Source organism: Dipteris shenzhenensis, chromosome 17 (assembly GCF_047967505.1).
Source record: "Dipteris shenzhenensis isolate YYH24624 ecotype China chromosome 17, Dip_SZ_1.0, whole genome shotgun sequence".
Taxonomy (NCBI): Eukaryota; Viridiplantae; Streptophyta; class Polypodiopsida; order Gleicheniales; family Dipteridaceae; genus Dipteris; species Dipteris shenzhenensis.
In genome coordinates this window covers 37,007,524-37,028,093 of record NC_141612.1, presented here as the reverse complement: position 1 = coordinate 37,028,093, position 20,570 = coordinate 37,007,524, and the positions used below count along the sequence as shown (strand labels likewise).

The following is a 20,570-nucleotide window of genomic DNA, read 5'->3' as shown; positions in this document are numbered from 1 at the left end:
CAAGGCCTCTAATAGCAAATTGCTCCTCAATATGTTGTAGATGACATAGAGTGCAAATGCAAGTCTCTCTAGGAATGTCCTTAGCATGTCTAATTGCATATCGATGTGAGGAAATATGAAACTACTGTATCAAAATCCTAAAAGAGTGTAGGAAGTGGAGCAATGAAGCACTCTTATGATATCCATAAGCATTGATCTTTATAGAAGCTAACCTTCACAAGAAGCTTGTTAGTGGCTAATCAGGTCCTAAATGTGTGTATTTGTATGAGATCCTCTCACATGGTTAGCATTGGTAAGTGTGCGCAATAGAGGATGCCTCAAGACTATATTGAAAGGGGGAAATCTATCCATTTGGAGTCCCAAGCTCTCAAACCATCTACATGCATGGGCATACCAACACCTCTGATCACGCACATCTACTATGCCATGGATGCAAATAAGGCAAGCCATGGTAACGTGCATCGAATTGAGGTCAAGGTACCGTAATCATTGACTTGGTGAAGGTATGTGATCACTTGGAATGCTGTGTTAAGTTGTAGTGGGGATACCCCAAACTCAGCCAAAATGATATGGTGTGGAGCTGATTGGCTTATGTGCATATCATTTGTAATGATAAGAGAATCTGGAGCCTCTCCAGTTGAGCCAAGTTTTCCTCTTTTTCAAAAGCACAAGTAGTTCACTAAGCTACTAGCTCTAAAGACCGCCTTAACAAAGGGTAGCTAAGAAGCTAAAACATGAAAAATCTGCCCGTACATGAATGCTCTAGCAAACCCAGTACATGCCAAGAGAGACAGAAAGATACATCACTAGAGAAAAGGCCAATGTCTTGCTATGAGAGCACATAGCTTGACTCATAGCCTAAGCAATCAACCAACACTCAAGCAACCAATCCTTTTTAAAAACACTAGGCTTTGCAAATGCTAACATCCATGTTTGTTAACAAGATAGCAGCAAGCACCGAAATGAGAAAGTAATAAAAACTCTCGAAGGATCATGAGGCAAAGAAATGAGAGAGGAAGCACCAAAATGAGAGAGAAATACAAACTCTTGAAAGACGACGAGGCATAAGAAAGACTATTGAACCAGTCTCGAAGGATGATGGAGATATGCTTAGCTAGAACCTCTACCAAAACCCAATGACCATTCTAAGAAAAGCAAACTAGAGACTATACACAAACATGAGCCTCAAGCACATCCATACACATGCCACTCTAAGAGCAAAACCAAGCAACAAAGGGAAATACCAATCACCTAGGACTCTTACCTAGCAACCCCAGTCAAAGAAGCCATATTAGAGAAGCAAGACAAGCCAAAAAATGTAGAGAAGCAAAAGGGAGGCACTTCAAGAGCTCACTGCGATAGGGACATCATGGTAAGGCCCAAAAAACTAAGGGTTAGAGAAATCCTCTAAGCCAAATGACCTCTTCTTGGGATGTTGATTAAAGGAATGGTGTGCTACAAGCACTCATAGAGACACCTACTAAACTTGAGCATACTAAGATAGACAGAACAAATGAAAAATCTAAAAGGCTTATCGGCTTGATAAGTAAGGGTGGAATTTGAGAGGCTTGCCATAAATGGGTCTTTATCTTTTTGGTTTAAACAAATGAAAAACCACATGGAAAATTCCCAAAAGTGTAATTATATCTCTGTTGATGAGGCAATGCTAATCAATAAAATCGTGGCAAATAGAGTCTATAAAGGCTAGGCACATGTGGGAAAGTTCATTCACACTTGCAAATGCAGCATTCTAGTAGTAAATTGCCTCACCTTTCTTGTCTCTTTTATGCATTCCTTTCTTATCACGATGAACTTCATGAGAGGGCAATAATGATGCATAGAACACCCTAATTTTTAATTTGCGTTAATTGATGTTTCTCGAACTTACTATGCAAGCGTTGAATCTATTAAGAAACTAAGGTAAAAGACGGTGGCAAAACCACTATGGCCCTGCTTGCTTTTAATGAAGGTAAGAGTATTGAATAAGCAACTCTTAACATGAAATTATTTCTAACCACTTTCTTGAGTGGATGAGCTTGACCCTACTTGCTTTTAATGAAACTAAGGGTGTTTGAGATGCCATATGAATGCTTAAGAATGATTAACTCTTTACACGACATCATTTGTTGATCACTTTCCTAAGTGGGCCAACTTGACCAAAAGGAAAGAAAAAGAGGGCATTGCTTGTGATTAGAGAAAAATTAGTGTTGCATCCATAGACCCTTAGTAGAGCCCAAAAAAATGAACAGCATTTTGAAAGTCACATAAGTAATACCAGGTGCATTAGCTACATTAGGTGCACTAGGTGCAAGAGAGGTAGCTTTTGCTCAAGAGAGTGTATGAAGACGAAGAGTAACCTTGTCGGAGTAAGTACAATTTATAGACCTCGTTCGAATGGCATTTCATATTTATGTGAAGATAAAACAAGGTGAATGATGTATCTATCATTCATTAGGCCTGCTTGTGTATGCCCAAGAGAGCGCATAAAATTGGAGGCCCAAGGGAAGGAGATTAAGAGTGTGCAAAGAGGAGTAAATGAGAATGGCCCAAAAGTCATACAAGGGGACCCCAAATCATCAATACTCTACAAGTGCACCAACCACAGATTAACACCTAAGAGAGCATAAATAATAACAATGATTTTAATTTTCCCATCTCAAAACCATAACCTTCACTAAGGCTACCTACGGCATGCCAACAAAGTCCTATGCACCACAATCGAGATAACGAGTGTGTTTGCATCACAGAAGGCCTTTTATGCTTAGATGAGTTTTTCCTTAGATGCCACAATTGAGGTGACGTAAGCGATAAAGACGACTTAACAATGAGGTGTGTGTGCATTAGATAATAGGTGTGAAACCTGCCTCAATAGAGCGACGCATGCTACAAAGACCACTGAATGAGGTGTGTGTGCATTGGGTAGGGTGTGAAACCCGCCTGAATAGAGCGTATTACAATTTGGCGTGGGCAAGGTTGCCGATGATGAGAGAGCGGTGTGAGAAGGGAGGTTTGGGGGAAGAGAGGCTGAGGTAGGCAAACACCAAAAAACCAAGTGAGTGAGTGAGCGAGCGAGCGAGGTGATCCAAAGGGAGGGGGGGTTAAGATAAAATTGTAAGGGGATTAAAGAAAAACACAAAAACTAGGTTGTGGTAGGTAGCCTTTTCGTCATGGCTCTAACTCCAAATTGGACCTAAATCCTCACTATTATCCAATTGGAGTTTAAGTAGCAAGGTCGTGAGCTTTTTCCAATAATTACTCAATCAATTGATGGCAAGAAAGAAAACATGCAATTATCTCCCTCCTTATATAATAGATTTGCGGGAAGAATGAATAAAAAAGTATGCTTTTGGGTCAAATTTGGAAGGAGTGTCTTAGTTCTTTAGATCAATCTAAAATCAAGGGCCTAAAGTTGTACGTGTGGCTTAAGGAGAGCTCACAAAAGGTTGCTTTTCTAGAAAGCACGTTTCAAACCCTTGGATCTTCATAAAGATCAATGCCTATAATCACGACACATGGCTTAAAGAGGGTTTAGAAAAGGAAAACTTCCTTCTAGGATGCCTACTGTAACAAGAAGCAAATAATAACACACAACCAAAGTGCTAGAGCTATCGGGTCGAGTTGTGAGCTAGGCACTGATAGCCATGGTGAACAGTTTCTAAGTTCTACCACCCCATGTGCTTCTTAGCGTGGGCCTAGGGCTCCGGACCAACTAGAGGCCAAGTTTTGTACTATAAGGGTCTGGTTTATTTTCGAGGGGTCGGCAGTTTATTAAAAAAAGAAAAAAGGAAAAAAAAAAGAAAAAGAAAAAAGAAGCAAATAATAATAAGAGAGAGTATAAAGGTAATATGGGAGAAAATGCGAAAATTGATTAATGAAACTCTCGCAGTTGCAGCGTTCTCCTTCTCCCTGAAGAAAGAAGAAGAAGAAGAGCAAACAGAGGTCGGCTATGGCTGCCGACGCCAAGCTCAAGGACGCCGAGCAGTTCCTCAAGAAAGCCAACAAACTGTTAGTCCCTCCTTCCCCCTTCGCATCTCTCTTTTCCATCTTCCTTCACTCGAACATTTCTTTTGTCCATCTGCGCATCGTCTCTCCTCATTTCCCTTCCTCTCCTTTCTTTGCTCTTCCCTCATCACATCCCCCTCCTTCTTCCATCCAATGCGCTTTTTTGTCTTTGCCCTTTCTCACCCTGTTTTTCCTTGGACCGCTAACATCTTCGTATCGATGCGTGCCGTAGCTATGGGTTTGCTCTTGATGCTTGGAAGCTTTCCCCGCTTCAATTTTAGGCACCATTCAATACCTCTCTTTACCGATCTTCATTTGCCTCCTACACAATACTAATTCGAGCATGCACGACTCTTGAGTGTTCTGACCATGTACATCTGATCTGCTTGCCAGGACCAAATTGTCATTTTTGAAATGGTCGACTGATTGGTCAACCGCCACGCCACTTTACGAACAAGCAGGTAGCTTTCGAGGTCGCCGGTGTCTCATTACTGACACATCTCCCTTACTGTGGTTGCTGGTCTCACACTGCTGACAATCTCCCTTACTGTAGCTATGGCGTTCAAACTAGCCAAGGAGCCAGAGAAAGCGAAGGATGCCTACGAAAGAGCTGCGACAGGTCACGAAAGGCTGGCTTCGTATCCTGCCCAATGTTTTGCTTGTATGCTTTTCAGTACTTATAGTACGACATTTATAAAGGGATTTTAATTCTTACTATATTTCACGTGCGGTACTTAGAAAATAGATTTCAAGGTTATCCCCATATGCCTATGCTCGGTCCTAGAGGTTCAAAGTTTATCTTGAAAGCAGTGGGAAAGTCTGCTTGCAATTGAGAAAACACAACAGGCCGTTCTAGAGAGACTGGATTCTTTCAAAAGGGCAACTTAGTGTTGCTGAGGTTTGCTTTGCTTACCAAGTAAAATTTTAAGAATGATGCTTGGTATTAATATGAGCTCAGGTTGCCATGCAGAGAACAAACTTCACATGCCACTGCCATGCAGACGGCCACATGGAAAGGAGCAAGTATGGGTATTTGTTGGACTGCCAAGGTGAGCCAGAACAGCAGCAGCAGGACACCAACAGCAGCACGGGAAGAGACCAGCTGGCCAATCAGCGAGGAGCAGACTAATTGGCCAGGTCTGGCAGGGAATGGTTTACACTAGTTCATGGGTGGGAAGAAGCTATATCGTGCCATTGCTTTCTCCCAGTTAGGCATTGCTTTCTCCCAGTTAGGCAGATACTTCGATAGGCCTCACACTGTTGAATGATTGTTGGTATAAAGCATACATGGTGGTTTTTGCCACAAGGATGTCCACAGAGCCATGGATCCACGCAATTAACATTTGGAGAAAGGTTTGGTCATGATGCAGGAACAGATTGCACTCTACTGGAACAGGAACATGTCATATCTACAGCCAAAGCAATCTGGATTCCACCAGCATCCGTGGGGGTTCTTGCCACAGGGACGTCCACTGAGCCCATGGATCCAGCAAGTGAAAGTTAAGAGAAAGATTTGGAACGCTGCAGAACAGATTGTGATCCCACTAGAACAGCAACATGTCATATCGTTTGCCAAAGCAACCATGGAGTTCACCTTTGGCCTAGGTGTTCCATACAATAATGCTACAGAATCAGTATATGCCTGAGATGATGAAGCACAAACTCTAGCATGTGAAGCTCATGCCAGTGAGGTGGCTGCATGGGAACAATCGCATTGAGCAGAACAGGATTGCATGGCTACCTTATCAAATTGCTCGTTCTATAATTTTTTTTTTTGTAGGTAGAGATGGGGCTGGGCTGCCGTAGGAGAGCAACAAGCCAAACTGTGACAAAAATTGTAATGTCAGGACTATTAGTACCCGTTATGAGAGACCACGATGGCTGGATAGTATTTGCAAAATGGGACATAAAGGAAAGATCCATTCGTAAAGTTTTACCCTCAAATTCTAAAAGGAGCAAGGCTTAGAGTCATGCCTAGGCATATGTAATTAGTAAGAAAAGTGCATAGGAAAGCCCTAAAAGGGCCTTGATTGTGTTAAGGTTCAGTTATGGGCACATGGCACCAAAGCAAATCCCAAGGTGCAAGCATTGGGTTCAAGGGAAGAAGAGTAGTCATGGAGATCACTGCTGGAAAAAACAACAAGCAAGGACACTAAACAAAGTTTGTGGCTGGGAGGTGAATATTCATAAGAGCTTTGGCATTATAACTGCATTTGACTTTTGGAGAAGAATCGGTCTGCTAAAATTCGTGGATGTTTTTGTAGCTCACATGACACCTTGGGTAATTTACAAGAGTGAAACCTGCAAGGAGGGCTTGGGTGCGTGACAGTGAAATGCAACTAAGCGTTGCTAAGTACGAACTATTGTTGATACTTCGTGTTATCAACATGCAAAGTACATTTGATAAGGTCCTTGGGGGCATTCAAAGATAGCCACAATGACTTCATTAACCGAAAGGAGCTAGCAAAGAGCCACACAACTAGTTGTTGCCAGAAGACATGTGTAGCATGGATAAAGCTTAACTCTCTTTCCTGCTCACTACTACTTGAATTGAGAGAATAATGCACTTAAAACACAAGTGGAACTGTGGAGTGAGTGTGAGAATCTGAGGGAGGAATATAATGGGCTTACGAAGAGGGAAATAAACAACTGAATACATGTATGCCCAATAGGGCTGAATACAACTGAGAGAATAAGTACTGTATGGAGGGGATACACCCTCACTGCAAAAGACTAAAGAAGTACTGTATGAATAGAGGGAACTAAACCCTGACTATAGGAACTGTGAACTGAAGGAATAAAGGGGCTGCCTTGATGCAGACCCCTGCTATTGCTGTCCGGAGCTGAACCAGAACAGTAAGGATGGAACAGAACTGCTGCTGACTGTCTTGGACCTGAACTGGTGCTGATCCCTGAGGTTGCTGCTGAGAACTGAGGCCCCAAACAGCCTGCAAGGTGCTTCATCGGGTTGAAACAGACCCAGGATGCTTGGTGCTTTGCAGGGTCTGGTCTGTTCCTAAATCTGAGGGGGAAAATTAGATGGACCTGCTGGTGCCTAGGTACCTTGAAGACTCCGGAGTGTAGGTGACTTGGACCATGTATAGCTATGCTATCTTACAGGCAAGTGAAGTTTGATTTCCAATCCGTATACAGAGGTTCACATTTATATACATTTGGAACTTGGACATCAAATAGGCTTCCAATGCTTGGAACTATTGCATGTGACAAGGAAAAACTGAGTGACTGACAAAATCGAATTTGCAAAGCTGCAATTGGAAGGCTCAAGTTTTGGAGCCTTGACAAGGGAAGTGGTCTATCACGTTTTCTTTCCTGTAGTTTCTTTTGTTTATTTTACACGAAGTGGACGCTCAAAACTTTGGAAGTGGAAGACTTTCTACGACAAATAACAAATGGTGTCTCATCTTCTCCACTGCAACATATGGACGGGGTTATCTCTCCTTTGAGAGAAGCCTATAGTGTTATGAAAGATTTGAAACTGCCTATATTTAATGGGCAAGACCTAAAAGACTAAGTGTGTTCACATTTATTGAAGCATCCATGTTGATATTGTGAATATTTTGATGTAAAGCTTCACCTTCCCAAAGGTATCATACTGGGCTCAGGCTAGAAGGATGGATCCTTAGCTTTCGTTAGTGTTATATGCAATTCCAATCCTGTAATCTCTATGGAGCATGCATAGAACTTTCTTATCTCCTAGCTCGTAAAATATACTTGAGGTATGCACAAGGAGATGAATGAAGACACTGGTCTAGTGCAAGGGTTTGGGTGGGTGGAGGGTGATTTTGGCCCACATCAAGGGCTTTGGATGGATCTTCAACGGACCCTTGGGAAGGTGATCTAAAAATTTTTATAAGCAAGCGGCCAATGTGTTGTCAAGTATATGGAAAGGGCCGCAGAGTGATGAGAGCTGAAGAGCTGCAGCAGGTTTCTTGAAGCCGGACATTGTGTTCTCGCCCTGAATTCAGTTGACACTTGATCTTAATTTTTGCAAATCAAGCTGAATACAAAGATAGGAGGACAGACTTAGCATTCATACTCAAAAGGCTAGCCAAGCACCTATTGGCTAACCGATGGTGGGATGGAGCAGTAGAAGAAGGCAACCTATTTTAAGGATGAAGAGAAGCTACATGTGTTCTTTTTTTCCGTGACGAGGAATCTCAAAGGGAAAACCCGTTTCCAAGATTGAGTTGTGTTGTCATCATTTAAGTCTTCTTCTTCTGGCTTGCCTTATGTTTTCCTTTCCTATGATGTGAGAAAATAGCTGTCTGTGAAAAAAACAGCGGTTTGTGTACATTGTGCTAAATTTGGCAAGACCACTTCGTAAGAGTTGCAACTCCGAACAAGGCCAATCTTGTTTTTAAGTTAAAAACAATAAGTATACTAGAAATTTTCAGATCGTATGATTATTTGAGAGGGGTTAACAAATTCTGAATCATGCCACATATTTTCCAAGTTGTTACATGACCTTCCCGTGGTGAACTTCCTTTACTATGCTATGCTTTAGACCATGGCAGGCAGCCAAGGACCTGGAGGCTGCTGGAGGACTTGCAAAAGAGCTGGGCAAATGGGATGAGGTTGCTGATTTTTATAAACGAGCCTCTGAACTGTTTGTGGAATGTGGAATGCCACAGCCAGGCGCAGATGCTCTGGCAAAGGGCGCAAGGTGAGTTAAAATACAATTACTAGTTGCAAATATAAAATTCAGATTTACAAATACATTAAGAGTGTATTAGTTAAGGGTTCCTGTGGACTCGTAAAAGTGGACTCGTAAAAGCATCAAGACAATAACAAGTACAATTATACTAATTAACATTGGTGTGCAGGGCTTTGGAAGATGCCAAGCCAGAGGTGGCCCTACAGATGTTTATGGACTCATGTGGAATTCTTGAAGAGGAGGGAAAGGAACAAATGGCCTTTGATACATATAGAGCTGCAATGAGTCTACATATAAAAAGGGAAAGGCAAGCTACATTTCCTGCTGTTGTTCTTGTTTCTTAGATTAGTCAGTTTCTTTTATCTTTGACTTTGCTGTTAATAGCACTCTGGCCTTTATGTACGTGTTCTTCCATTTCTGTCGTACAATCTCCCGCTTCTATTCATGAAATGTAGGTTGTTCCATCCAATGCTCCATGGTAGTGCAGTATGATGAATGCCGGTTCTTGTGAGTAGAGTTCATTTGTCAGGATTCTCTCTGTCTCTCTCTCTCACACACACACACACAATAGTATGGGAAGAGATAATGTGGCTTGGCCAGAGAAGTGCATGCCAATCAGCTTCTTTCAATGCTAGAAGATTTGATTTCTGAAAGTTAATATGCAGTCCAGCAGCTATGCCAAAATCATTCAGAGTATGCATCAAATGAGAGAGATCATTTTGAGAATTCCTGGGCATAAAATATGAATCATCAGCATATGCCTGTGCAAGAAACTGCTGTGCCCCTGGAATTTGCAAGCCATGAAGCTGCCCTATATCTGCAAGATGGTCCATATGCAACAATAACGGATGAGTAGCAATGGCATAGAGCAACGAACTAAGAAGGGCAACCCTGTCTCACGGAGCGGGTCATAGTCCATGTTCTTGACAACCCACCACTAAGCAAACACTGCGCAGTGGCATGAGAATAGAACCAGTAAATAATATGGACCAACCGAGGGCCAAATCCCAATTTATGCATAGTCTGAGAAATAAAATCCCAATGGACAGTATCAAATGCTTTCGCAATGTCCACTTGCAGAATGAGAACATCTTGCTTGGAATATTTGGCATACTCAATTGCAAGCAAAGCATTGGAGATGTTGTCAGTAATCTGTCTTCTGGGAACAAACCCATATTGCCTAGGATGAAGTCCTGCTTGCAAGATAAATCGGACCCTGAGGACAATCATTTTTGCAATGAGTTTGTAAATGACTGGCATAAGAGATATAGGCCGCCAATCAGCCATTGTCTCACACAACCTTTTTTTGGGGATCAATTTGACAAGGCCATGTTTCCAAGAAGAAGGAAGAGATTGTTCTGCCCAAGCATGATTGATCATAAGAAGCAGAGTGTTTTTGAGTTCATCCCAAAATGCACGGAAAAATTCGACAGTCAATCCATTCCAACGAGGAGAGCTGCCTCTACGTAAATGACTCAAAGCATCATCCAGTTCATTGAGCATAAAGGGCTGTTCCAATGCATGAGCCTGTTCCAAAGACAATATAGGCTGAACATACATAAGAAATTAAGACCTAGCTGCATTCACTTGCATTGAATGATCAGGCGGAGGAGAAAAGAGATGCTGGAAATGACTAGAGCATTGTGATTCCAATTCTGATTTGGATGGTCCAGGTGCCATCATCTTGCTTGATCCTGCAAATATCCTCCTTTCTCCTATCAGCATGCAGACTTTTAAAGAAGGCTTTGGAGGAACAACCCTTATCCAAAAGGGGTTTCATGCGAGCTCGGATTTGCCACTTCTTTAATTTGCGAAGATCATTTTGATGGATGAGATGAACCGCATAAGCACAAGAATCCTGTTCAGAGGAGGTGAGCTGCCTATAAGAGCTGATTATATCCATTTGTTGCTTGTGAGATTGAGCCCATTTCAGCTTAATCCTGAGGTTTCCCATGTAACTCCGTCCGTAATCTTGAATAACAGCCTGCAAACGATAGGCAAGACTGATCCAAGCGAAATCCATGTCCTCCTGAGCATGTAAGAGGAGGGGACGGACAGCCACTCTCACCATGTTCTGAAATCGTTGATGAAGCAAATAAGCACTATTGACATGGAGTAAGCGACGACCAAAAAAAGGCATATCATCTGTCGAATGTGCTATAGATAATGTCAAACATACTGGAAAGTGATCAGATAGCAAGAGGGAATGATCAACCCATAGTGCACATGTGAAACTAGCATACTGCTGAGCATGCAGCAAATACCATCTGTCAAGTCGAGCCCAGTAGTGAGTAAAGGCATTGTGACGGTATGTATAGTCCATATCTCTGTCCCTTGTTGAGAGCCATAAATCTTCTGCATGCAAGAAAGAAAGCATATCCTCCCAATGTCGAAGCTCAGTGGGGATCATGTGAGAATGATGAGTGGTGTTGTCTTGGATGGCAGGTGAATTATTAAAATCTCCACACAAAAAGGCATTAGACAGTCATGGATATTGTTTGAGGGAGGCCCACATTCGAGCTCTTGTCGTAGAAGTTTGAGAGGCATAAACAGATGCTATTTCATAAAGATCAGCATGATAGATGCATCTGATCACCATCCAGCGACCTTGGGGGTCATTGTAAGCAACCGTGGGCTGCATATCATGTTTCACTAGCATGCATACCCCTGAAAAGGACATTGTACCAGCATAAAATATGTGATAACCAGCAAAGTGGCCCTGCTGGCCAGCTAAGAAGTGTTGGTTGTGTTCCTGTAAAGAAATTACATCGGGGTGCATTCTATGTACGTATTGCAAAAAAAGTCTCCACTTATTGACATTACAAAGACCTTGAACATTGTATGTAATACAAGTGATTGAAGTAGACATAGAAGATATGTACAGCCAAACCAAAAAGAATAGTAAAAGTATAAGTTGTCAGGTCTCAGCCATGACATCGAGGTCCACCTGGCCTCCTGGATCATTGGCTCTATTATCCTCATCATTGTCACGTACAGGGATGCCCTTCTTGAGCACATCAACCCACAGTTGAGAAGTGAGGCTATCGGCAGGAGTAGAGGCTTGACCAGGGGTAGAAGTAGAGGCATCCCAATGGCGAGATTGTAACGGTCGTGGCTTGAGCGCAAATACCTTTTTGGGTTGCTGCCAGGCACCTTGGGGAGAGGCAGGAGATTCTGAAATTTTGCCCTTTCCTTTATTCTTTTGCTTGGCTGAAATCTGAACTACATTTTCTTTGGGAGGGACAGATTTAGATGGCGCATCACCCAACTTGCTAGGCATAGCTTTAGGCCCCGGACCATAAGTTGGAGAGGAAGTATTTTCTGGAGCAATAGCTGTAGGTGGGAGCTGATGCAGGACTGCAGGGCACTGTGAGGCTAGATGGCCAAACTTATGACATGTGAAGCAAGCACCTGCAAATACTCCCCATTTCAAATCAAAATATTTTTCTCCCAAGGGAACATCCTCCACCTCTACCGCAATGGAAGGAGGGGTTGGGTGATTTGTATCCCAAAGAACACAAAACCGATTGCGATTTCCCGAAGGACGGGGTGGGCATACAACTTGCCCCAAAGTAGCTGCCAAGCTTGGTAATTCAGCCCTCATATAATCCGGAAAGTCCACTACCTCAACCCATACAGGGCAATGATGTCGAATGAGACTATGATAATCCTTATTTGGCGACCATGGCATGACATGCACCATTTGTCTGCCATAGAATAGAGGGGACATCTCCAATATCTGCTAACGATATGAGGCATCCAAAAAGTGCACTTCATAAAAACCTCGAGAAGCAAAGTATACTCCTTCAACAAAACAGCCTCCCAACAAAGCCTGAACCCACTGAGCTACATCATTTGCTGAAGGTAGCTTCCCTGGGAAAAAGATGATAACGGCTTGCTGAGAAAACTTTCGGAGAGGAGCAACCAATGAGGGCAACTTCAGCTTGTACTTGAGGGCCGGGGGAGGTTTGGCCCACTCCTTCCGGCTGTGATGAAATTCATCTTTGAGCATGTCAAAGACATAGTGAGCATCTACAGATGCTGAAGAAGAAAAGTCGACTTGCTGTCTTTTGGAGTCCCGGGACAAGTCCTTCCGGGAGTAGCTTTTGAGGTGGTCCTCCATGGAAGTAAGCAGGGCAGAAACGATGAAAAGGCAGAAAAAGCAGATCTGTACGAGAGGGTTTGTAGAAGGCAAACAGCACGGGAAGAGTAAAGACAAACAGTACGGAAAGAGCAGCGCTGTACGGGCTGTACGGGACAGGGCAGAGATGTACGGATATCTGGAATTGTATGGACTGTACGTGATGCAGATGGAAAACACAGAAACTGTACGGGGAAGCAAGAACCGAATAGAGATGCTGACGGGGCAGAGAGCTAGACTGTACGGAAAGGCCAGGGGCGTACGGATGTACGGAGGGGACTACTGAAAGGGGACAGCGATGGCAAGGTAAGCAGCAGCGGGATTACTCGGGAACTGCGCAGGGGTGAGCGGAGGCCGTTCGTACAGCCGTACGGGGGGTGTACGGCGACCGTACGACTGTACGGTCAGGAGGGGGCTGTACGGAAAGCTTTCTCTCTGTCGATCGCCTCTCTCTCACACCCCTCTCGCACCCACACACACACACACACCCTATATAGACACACACACACACCAACTCTCTCTCTCACACACACACACACACACACACACACACACACACACACACATTGCTTCTTCCTATCTCTTCACACACACACACACACACACACACATGTATACACACATGCACACGCCTGCCCGCACGAGGGAGTGTTATGGCTTCTATCAGAAAAATGTATTGTTTAATAAAACACGCATTTATATTGCTACAAAGGTGAGGATGGAATTTACATGATTTACAGAAATCAGGAACCTAGCCTCTTTTGAAAACAGGAATTGCTGCAGTTGGTCATCAGTAAAGTTTCCTCCCAAAGGATGCCAAGAGCATTATATGACTGGGAGGCTCTTAAGAAACTTCTTTCTGAGGATCTTTCACTTGCATCTGAGTTACATTCACCTTACCTTCCAATGAAAGTCTGTAGAGGACTTACCTTCGAGCGCATTGGGGTCCTAGGGTCATTAAGCTATTGCTGTTATCTGAAGTGACCATGCCAAAAGTTATCCTCCTCACTTTAAATGTGTGTCCTGAGGAGTTAGGCCCAGTATAAAGAGCTGATCCACAGGGCCCCAGGTGCATTACCTCTTTTTGTGGCCTAACCATGCAGGATCCCAGGGAGTGAAATTTAGCAGTGGCTGAAGTAGAGAAGTATCATTGGTTGGATTGATAACTCTCATGCCTTGACGAAGTTCATGTACTCCAAGTGGCTTGCATACCTCTCTCGTAACAATTCCCAAAGATGTAGATTCTGTCCAGGGGAGGCTATCCGAGAGTGTCTGCTGTCAAGTGTCGCACGACCTGTGTTATTTTGCACTCTATACATGCTAAGTTGTCAGACTGGTAACCATGGCCGGACAGAATCTCCTTGAGATGGAGAAATGGTTTTATGTATGACATGCCATGATGCATTGATGAAGCTATGTAAAAGCTCCAAGGGGAGTTTTCCACAGGAAGATTGTCCTCTAATTGGCTAATTGGCATCTATTTTGTGTTGTATGCTTTTGGACTAGAAGCTAAGCTTCACATGTCCAAACCCCGAGTGCTACCCGACTTTAAAAGCCAAAACTGGAGAGTATCATCTGTGTCAGCACACCTGTTAGAAATCTTTGGCTGCTGGGCGGCCATCATTGTCAGCCATTGGTTCACTAGTGTACCTGCATGTGCTACCTAACTATGAGTTTTGTGATTTATGTATCATTTCTCGGCTGTGTTGCTTATTGAAATGTGAAATGCATTCCTCAAACAAATGGAAAGTGTGATTTTAAACCTTATGATAATCTCCTGCTTAGAAGGGCACCATTCTGAGGGTAAAGAGATGGTGATTTTAAGGAAGAGGTAGCCATAGTTTCTTCGCTTGTTACATAGAAACTACAGTGTAAATGGGACAGATACTATCTGCCATAGTTTTGCCAAGGACATACTTATAGGATACAGCACGAAATTTGTTTTGTACTCCATGTAAGAATGTTGGCCTATCGTCTTTCAGTTTCTTTTCCAAGCAATGATTTGTTAGGTGTGGTTGGTGGTAGCCATTGGACTAGAAGATGGGGCAAACAGATGATCTCCACCAACCTTATCTTGTCAAATGAGGGACTCACACAAATTAGTCAGTCTATCTGGCTAGCAAAAAATTCCTTATGTGCGAAATATGATGGATTTGATTGATGTGTTATCACCGTAGTCAGTCAATTTGGCTAGCAAAAGTTTCTTCTGTCTGCCTTTGTGCAAGAAAATAAGATGGGTTTACTAGTGAGTGATTGATTTACTGGGTGTTTGTTGGTGATACAGATATATGGATGCAGCGAATGTGCTTCTAAGATGGGGTCTTGCTGCTGACAAATGCAAGGCTACCCATAGCCAGTGCAAGGTTGAAAATGACTTGGTGCAATGCTTGGTTCATGGATCAGAAATTTGGTTTTATTGCCCACTATTACGTTATTTTTTGAGATGTGGAGATGAAATGGGGATGTGTTGCTAACATTGATTTCTATGCAGACTCGCTAAGATTGCATACTCTGTCCATTCAACATCTTAAGAAAGACGGGGGTCACATAATATCTGCTAAATTGAAGTTTTTCTGCAGGCATATCTAAGTGCTGTGATTGTCTATCTGTATGCACATGATTTGAAGCAAGCAGAGCAATGTTACAATGATTGTTCCCAGTAAGTAGTTGGAGTTCGTTTTGTTTTTGAAAGCAGAGTTATGGTTAATATTCATCAAATTTGATTATCTATCTTGAGAAAATCTTAAGTGTAATAGTTTTTGTATTTTACTGCAGAGTTGACGCCTTTCTAAACAGTGAGCACAATGCATGTGCATATGAATTGTTGAAGGCGTACAAGGACGGTGATGTACATGAAATTAAACATGCAGCAAATTCAACCAGTGTCATCCCTCATCTTGATCACATGGTAAGGGTAGTAATTGTATGTTAGTGGTATGGAATGTCTATCTGTTAGTATAGTGTTGCCTTTTATCAGATGTACTTACAGTCAAACAATCTAAGTTTGGTTTCATGCTCCCTATGTTGGAAGGTGGTTTACCATGCAGCATTTGGTTCTTGTAGTAAAGTGAAAAAGTCAACCAAGATTTTAGTCACACAATATGGAGTTTATGTTTGTCTTGGAAATTTGTTTCATGGGAATGGGCCAATAGGAATCCCTTTGTGGGCCACCAACCAGAAGAAATACAATATCTTGCTTTGGCGAAGGATAGACCAAAGGCGGGACCAGAATAGTAAGGACCTCATGAGACACCTACTGCTCCACCCTGTTCCACTTCCACAAAGGGCTCCAAGGCAAGGCGTTCGACTGCAATGCCGGTGGTGTAAGGAAAGGAAGGGTACCTTTGCTGCCTTCTCCGATTGCTTGATCTGGGATGCCAAAACCACTTGCTTGGGTCTCACTGCATCTCTCTCAAGCCATGCTAGAACCCATAACCATTAGTGGGTGTAAGGTGTAGGGGCCAATCTCCTCCCTGGAAGGGCCTGGATGTCTCACCACTCAAATCCTTTGCTATTCAAGGGAGTCCAAGGCCCCATCCTTTACCGGATTCTTGTCCCCAGGCTATGACTCCACCAGCTGTAACAACTCTCCCGGGCCTATATTGTATAAAAATCGGATATAGCAAATCAATGCCATAATCCAGGAAGAACACTCCTAGGATTGCAATCCTAGAAAACTGACCAAGCCATTGAGGGGGTTTATTGCCATGTGGAGCCACACTAAGCCCTCTCACAACCATCTCTGGGATGGTTGTGTGTATATCCAGCCTACGGCCAGTTTCTTCCAGTGCTTGCTGGGGAGCCAGCTCCAAGCTCCCATGGATCTAGCAAGTTCACTATCGCAGGTATGCATGCGGTGCTCTTGCATATGGCCCTCCTAGTCATGGACCTTAGATGCGAAATCAAAGGCTGTAGATGTATCTCCCTGCATTGCAGGCTAGTCTGAATGATGGCGGTTTGGTCCAAATGAGGCCTATTGAGAGACGCAGCCACACCCTTATCAATGGCGACCCCTTCCTTGTGAGGGGGCCTTTGTGGAAAACCACCTATGATATTGCTACCATTGTACCTTATGCAAGAGCATTCCTTAGAAGTCTTTGCTGTAGCAAGAGTTTCCAAGGCTCGAATCTAGGGGAAACACCATGTGAAATGAGCTTGTACAGGAGGGTTGTATGCATCTCTAGGTTGATAATGCCAAGGCAGTTCATCTGTTTGAGGCACATAGTCCACCAAGCTAATTTGGCTTGGGTGTTCTGTGTGCCTTGTCCCTTGTGAAAGCACGAGCAAGGTGCAATGCACCAGGACGTGGCCAAAGTTTATGAGGACATACATTTAAAGGGAGGAAGAATGTTACATCCCAAGCTAACTATGTTAGTTTGTACCTAACCTAGGTAAGGAAACTCCTAGGGGTTAGGGCTATTGGTTAGAGGATTAAGCCCTTATGAAGCTTTATGACTTTATTTAGGGTTAGGCTAATTATAGCCAGAGGGGCTATGGCTATATAAAGCATATGCCATGCTCATTGCTTGGGCATCTCTTGGATCTCCCTATAAGGCCCAAAGAGCTAGGACGTTCGGTAGGGTGTGTTCTGGTGGTATCTGACACCAGAGCTCACATACTGAGGACTAGGCTCAGGTGATGGTCCTGACGTTGAGGTCAAATTACGATGGCCTATGATTGGGAGGTGGGTCCAATACTTGCGACCCTATGTTATCATTATGTCAGATAACGACTCAATGTGCTCAACCCAAAGGGTGTAAGGGCATGAGGCCTGTACACTATGCTTTTTATCTACTGAAGAACGACCATTTTCTTTTCTTTTCCTTTCTTAGCCTCCTTGTTGAGTAAAAAGCCTCCACATGGAACTTGCACATAAGGATGCTATCTTTTGCTGTGACAATTCTTACTTTCTATGTGGAATGCACTACCTTAATATTATCAAGATATGCACTACCTTAATATGTAATGCTGTGAATATATAAATAGGAGTGGTAACAAGCTAGTGATCTTGTTTCTTTCATTAAGCTTAATCAGTGATTTTCTTTGTTTGCAGATCGTAAGGCTTGCAAAACAACTGCCTCGCGGTGATGTGACAATTTTTGCATCTGGTTATGAAGATAATGCCTTGGATGAGGACGACATTACTTAGTTATACTTAACAATGGTAATATGTTTTAACATGCTTTTGGCCTAAGACTCTCACAGCCTGTTGTCACTCTCAAAGAAGCACGCAAGCAAATGTCCAATTGCGGAGGAACGATAGCATCATTTGTTTAGTTCTGGAAGGTTGCGCTTGGTTAAAATGCAGATGGGATTGGATCCATGGAACCTTAGAAATTGCCTTTTTTTGGCATTTGGTTGTCCTTTGATGGACTTAATGGGCATATTTTATATTGGAGCAATGTGTTGCTTGTTGGCGAACCCTGAAGAAGGCTCCCTTGATTCTTATTCTTGAGCTCACTGTCACGACCTTCATATAGTAATTTGCAGATAAGAAGAGCTTTTTCAATCTGAATGGATCAGGCATAACGTGCACATTTATAGGTCCATCCTGTATATAGTTACTTTGTACCAAATGTACTAAATTAAGAAAGCTTCAACAAGTTCTAAAGAGAGTGATCATGTAATACATTTTATGTTATTTGTGAAGATCTCATTTCACTCTTGGTCATCTATGATTTTCTTCTCATTATTGCAATGCAGTTGCAAACTATGGCTTTTCTTCATCATAGAAATCAAAATGGATGTCTCTATGATAGTTTTTAAGATTAACAATGTAGGAGATTGACAAGCTTTATCTTTAAACGCGGCCGCCAGGGTCCCCCCACCCCTTCCTCCCTCGGGCCCCTGTCTCTCTCCCCCCCTACCCCTACCCCTACCTCTCTCTCTCCCCCCCCCGCCCCCTTCTCTCTCCTCCTACCTTGCTGCGGCCATCCCCCTATCCCGTCCCTCTCCCTCTCTCCCCCTCCCCCTGGCAGCAATTTAGAATTGCATAGAATAGTGTGAAAAATGGGGTTTTTAAGATTAACAATGTAGGAGATTGACAAGCTTTATCTTTAAATGCGGCCGCCAGGGTCCCCCTGCCCCTTCCTCCCCCGGGCCCCTCTCTCTCTCCCCCCCTACCCCTACCCCTACCTCTCTCTCTCCCCCCCCCCACCCGCTCCCTTCTCTCTCCTCCTACCTTCTGTGGCCATCCCCCTATCCCGTCCCTCTCCCTCTCTCCCCCTCCCCCTGGCAGCAATTTAGAATTGCATAGAATAGTGTGAAAAATGGTTGAAATTGTTGGCTGATCTTTGCAAATCGATGTCTCTGAAGGAAATTACTGTTATGGTGTTAATAAGAGTGGGTTTAGAGCACCAAGGAATTCAAGATTTTCTTTCATAAATCAAAGTTGTTTCATTGGCTGAAATTATCAGTAGCAAAATCCTATTTTATTTCCACAAGGGACATAGATGAAGTAAGCATGTTTCAAATCCATGCAGAGAAAGGAATTGTGGAGTCCAAATTGGCTATAAAAGTTTCTTGTTTTTTTTTTTTTTTTCCAAAGAATCTTGTTACCTCCTTGTTGTTTGGTTTTGAGTCTTTTCCATTTGTGTTTTCTTGATTTGATTTATAAAGTGGTGTGCATTCTGAAGTAAACAAAATCTAGCCTGTGAGAACTGAGAGAGGAAGAGGTGAGAGCAAGAGAGCAACACACGGTTGAATAGAAAAAGATAAGAAAGCTTACAAGATTGGGGGTTTTGTCTTAGTGACCAAACCTAATTAACCCACTAATTGTGGTTAGGGGGAAAACCCTCTAAATGAGAAAAAAGTGCCCCTAATCCACTTATTAGTCATACATTGGTCACTACCATGAATTATGGCTATAATTCCAACACCCCCTTGTAGAGTGAATGTGATGACATACAAGGAAATGATCAATCACCAAAAGGAGATAAGTTCGAGGTATTGCAAAATGCCTCAAACTTCTCACGAGGAAGTGCTTTGGTGAATATGTATGCAACTTTGTCATGTGTGGACACGAAGATCATACTGATCTCCCTTGTAGGCAATGTCTCTCTGACATAGTGATAACTGAACCTCAATGTGCTTCGCGTGAGCATGAAACACAGGTTTCTTGGCCACTGTTATAGCAATCTAACTATTAGCAAGAATTGGAGGACCCTCCAATGAGAGATGAAGATCACCAAATAAATGACGTAGCCAAACACACTCAATTGTTGTTGTAAAGCTACCCTGGACTCAACTTTACATGAGGAGGTAGTCACAATATTTTGTTTCTTGCCCAACCAAGAAATGCAAGCATGATCCAAAAAGAAACAATTGCTACTTGTGGATTGCCTTGTATCATTAATCTCCAGCCTCTTCAGAGTCATCGTAAGCACGCATTTGCAAGTTACCTCCCTTGGGAAACGTTAAGCCATAAGACTTAGTACCTTGCAAGTAATGGAAAATGCGTTTTACAGCCTGCCCATGCGAAGTCTTTGGGCTATGCATATATCTGCTCACTTGTGAAACTGCATCAGGCTGCACAAGTAAACGAGGCATCCAACAGCCTGGTTGTAAAGTGTGACATCAATCGGTTCACCTCCACCATACATGGTAAGCTTCAGCCTTGGCTCCATGGGAGTGGCTATAGGCTTGTAATCTTGCATCTTGAATCGATCCAAAAGCTTCTGCACATACTTGGATTGAGACATAATGATGCCACGACTTTCTTGTATGATCTGGATCCCCAAATAAAAATGAAGC

General features: G+C 43.0%; 1 protein-coding gene across 2 annotated transcripts; it reads left to right on the top strand.

The window, feature by feature from the left end:
- Positions 1-3,869: 3,869 nt before the first annotated feature.
- GSNAP (gamma-soluble NSF attachment protein) lies at positions 3,870-18,485 on the top strand. Of its 2 annotated transcripts, XM_087388185.1 has the most exons (10): positions 3,870-4,005; positions 4,396-4,463; positions 4,556-4,640; positions 8,528-8,686; positions 8,847-8,984; positions 15,103-15,181; positions 15,398-15,477; positions 15,594-15,726; positions 17,872-17,982; positions 18,218-18,485. In XM_087388185.1, the coding sequence occupies exons 1-9, from the start codon at positions 3,947-3,949 to the stop codon at positions 17,965-17,967; spliced, it is 897 nt and encodes a 298-aa protein (XP_087244311.1). In that variant the 5' UTR covers positions 3,870-3,946; the 3' UTR covers positions 17,968-17,982; positions 18,218-18,485. The 2 variants fall into 2 exon arrangements, with proteins under 2 accessions (XP_087244311.1, XP_087244310.1); XM_087388184.1 differs by having other exon boundaries at positions 17,872-18,485.
- The last annotated feature ends 2,085 nt before the right edge of the window (positions 18,486-20,570 follow it).

Bases quoted from the DNA above. Each gene is read 5' to 3' on its own strand.
- GSNAP (XM_087388185.1), top strand. From the start codon at position 3,947: ATGGCTGCCGACGCCAAGCTCAAGGACGCCGAGCAGTTCCTCAAGAAA. The intron at 4,641-8,527 runs GTATCCTGCCCA...GCTATGCTTTAG, and splicing joins GGTCACGAAAGGCTGGCTTC to ACCATGGCAGGCAGCCAAGG. The intron at 8,687-8,846 runs GTGAGTTAAAAT...ATTGGTGTGCAG, and splicing joins GCTCTGGCAAAGGGCGCAAG to GGCTTTGGAAGATGCCAAGC.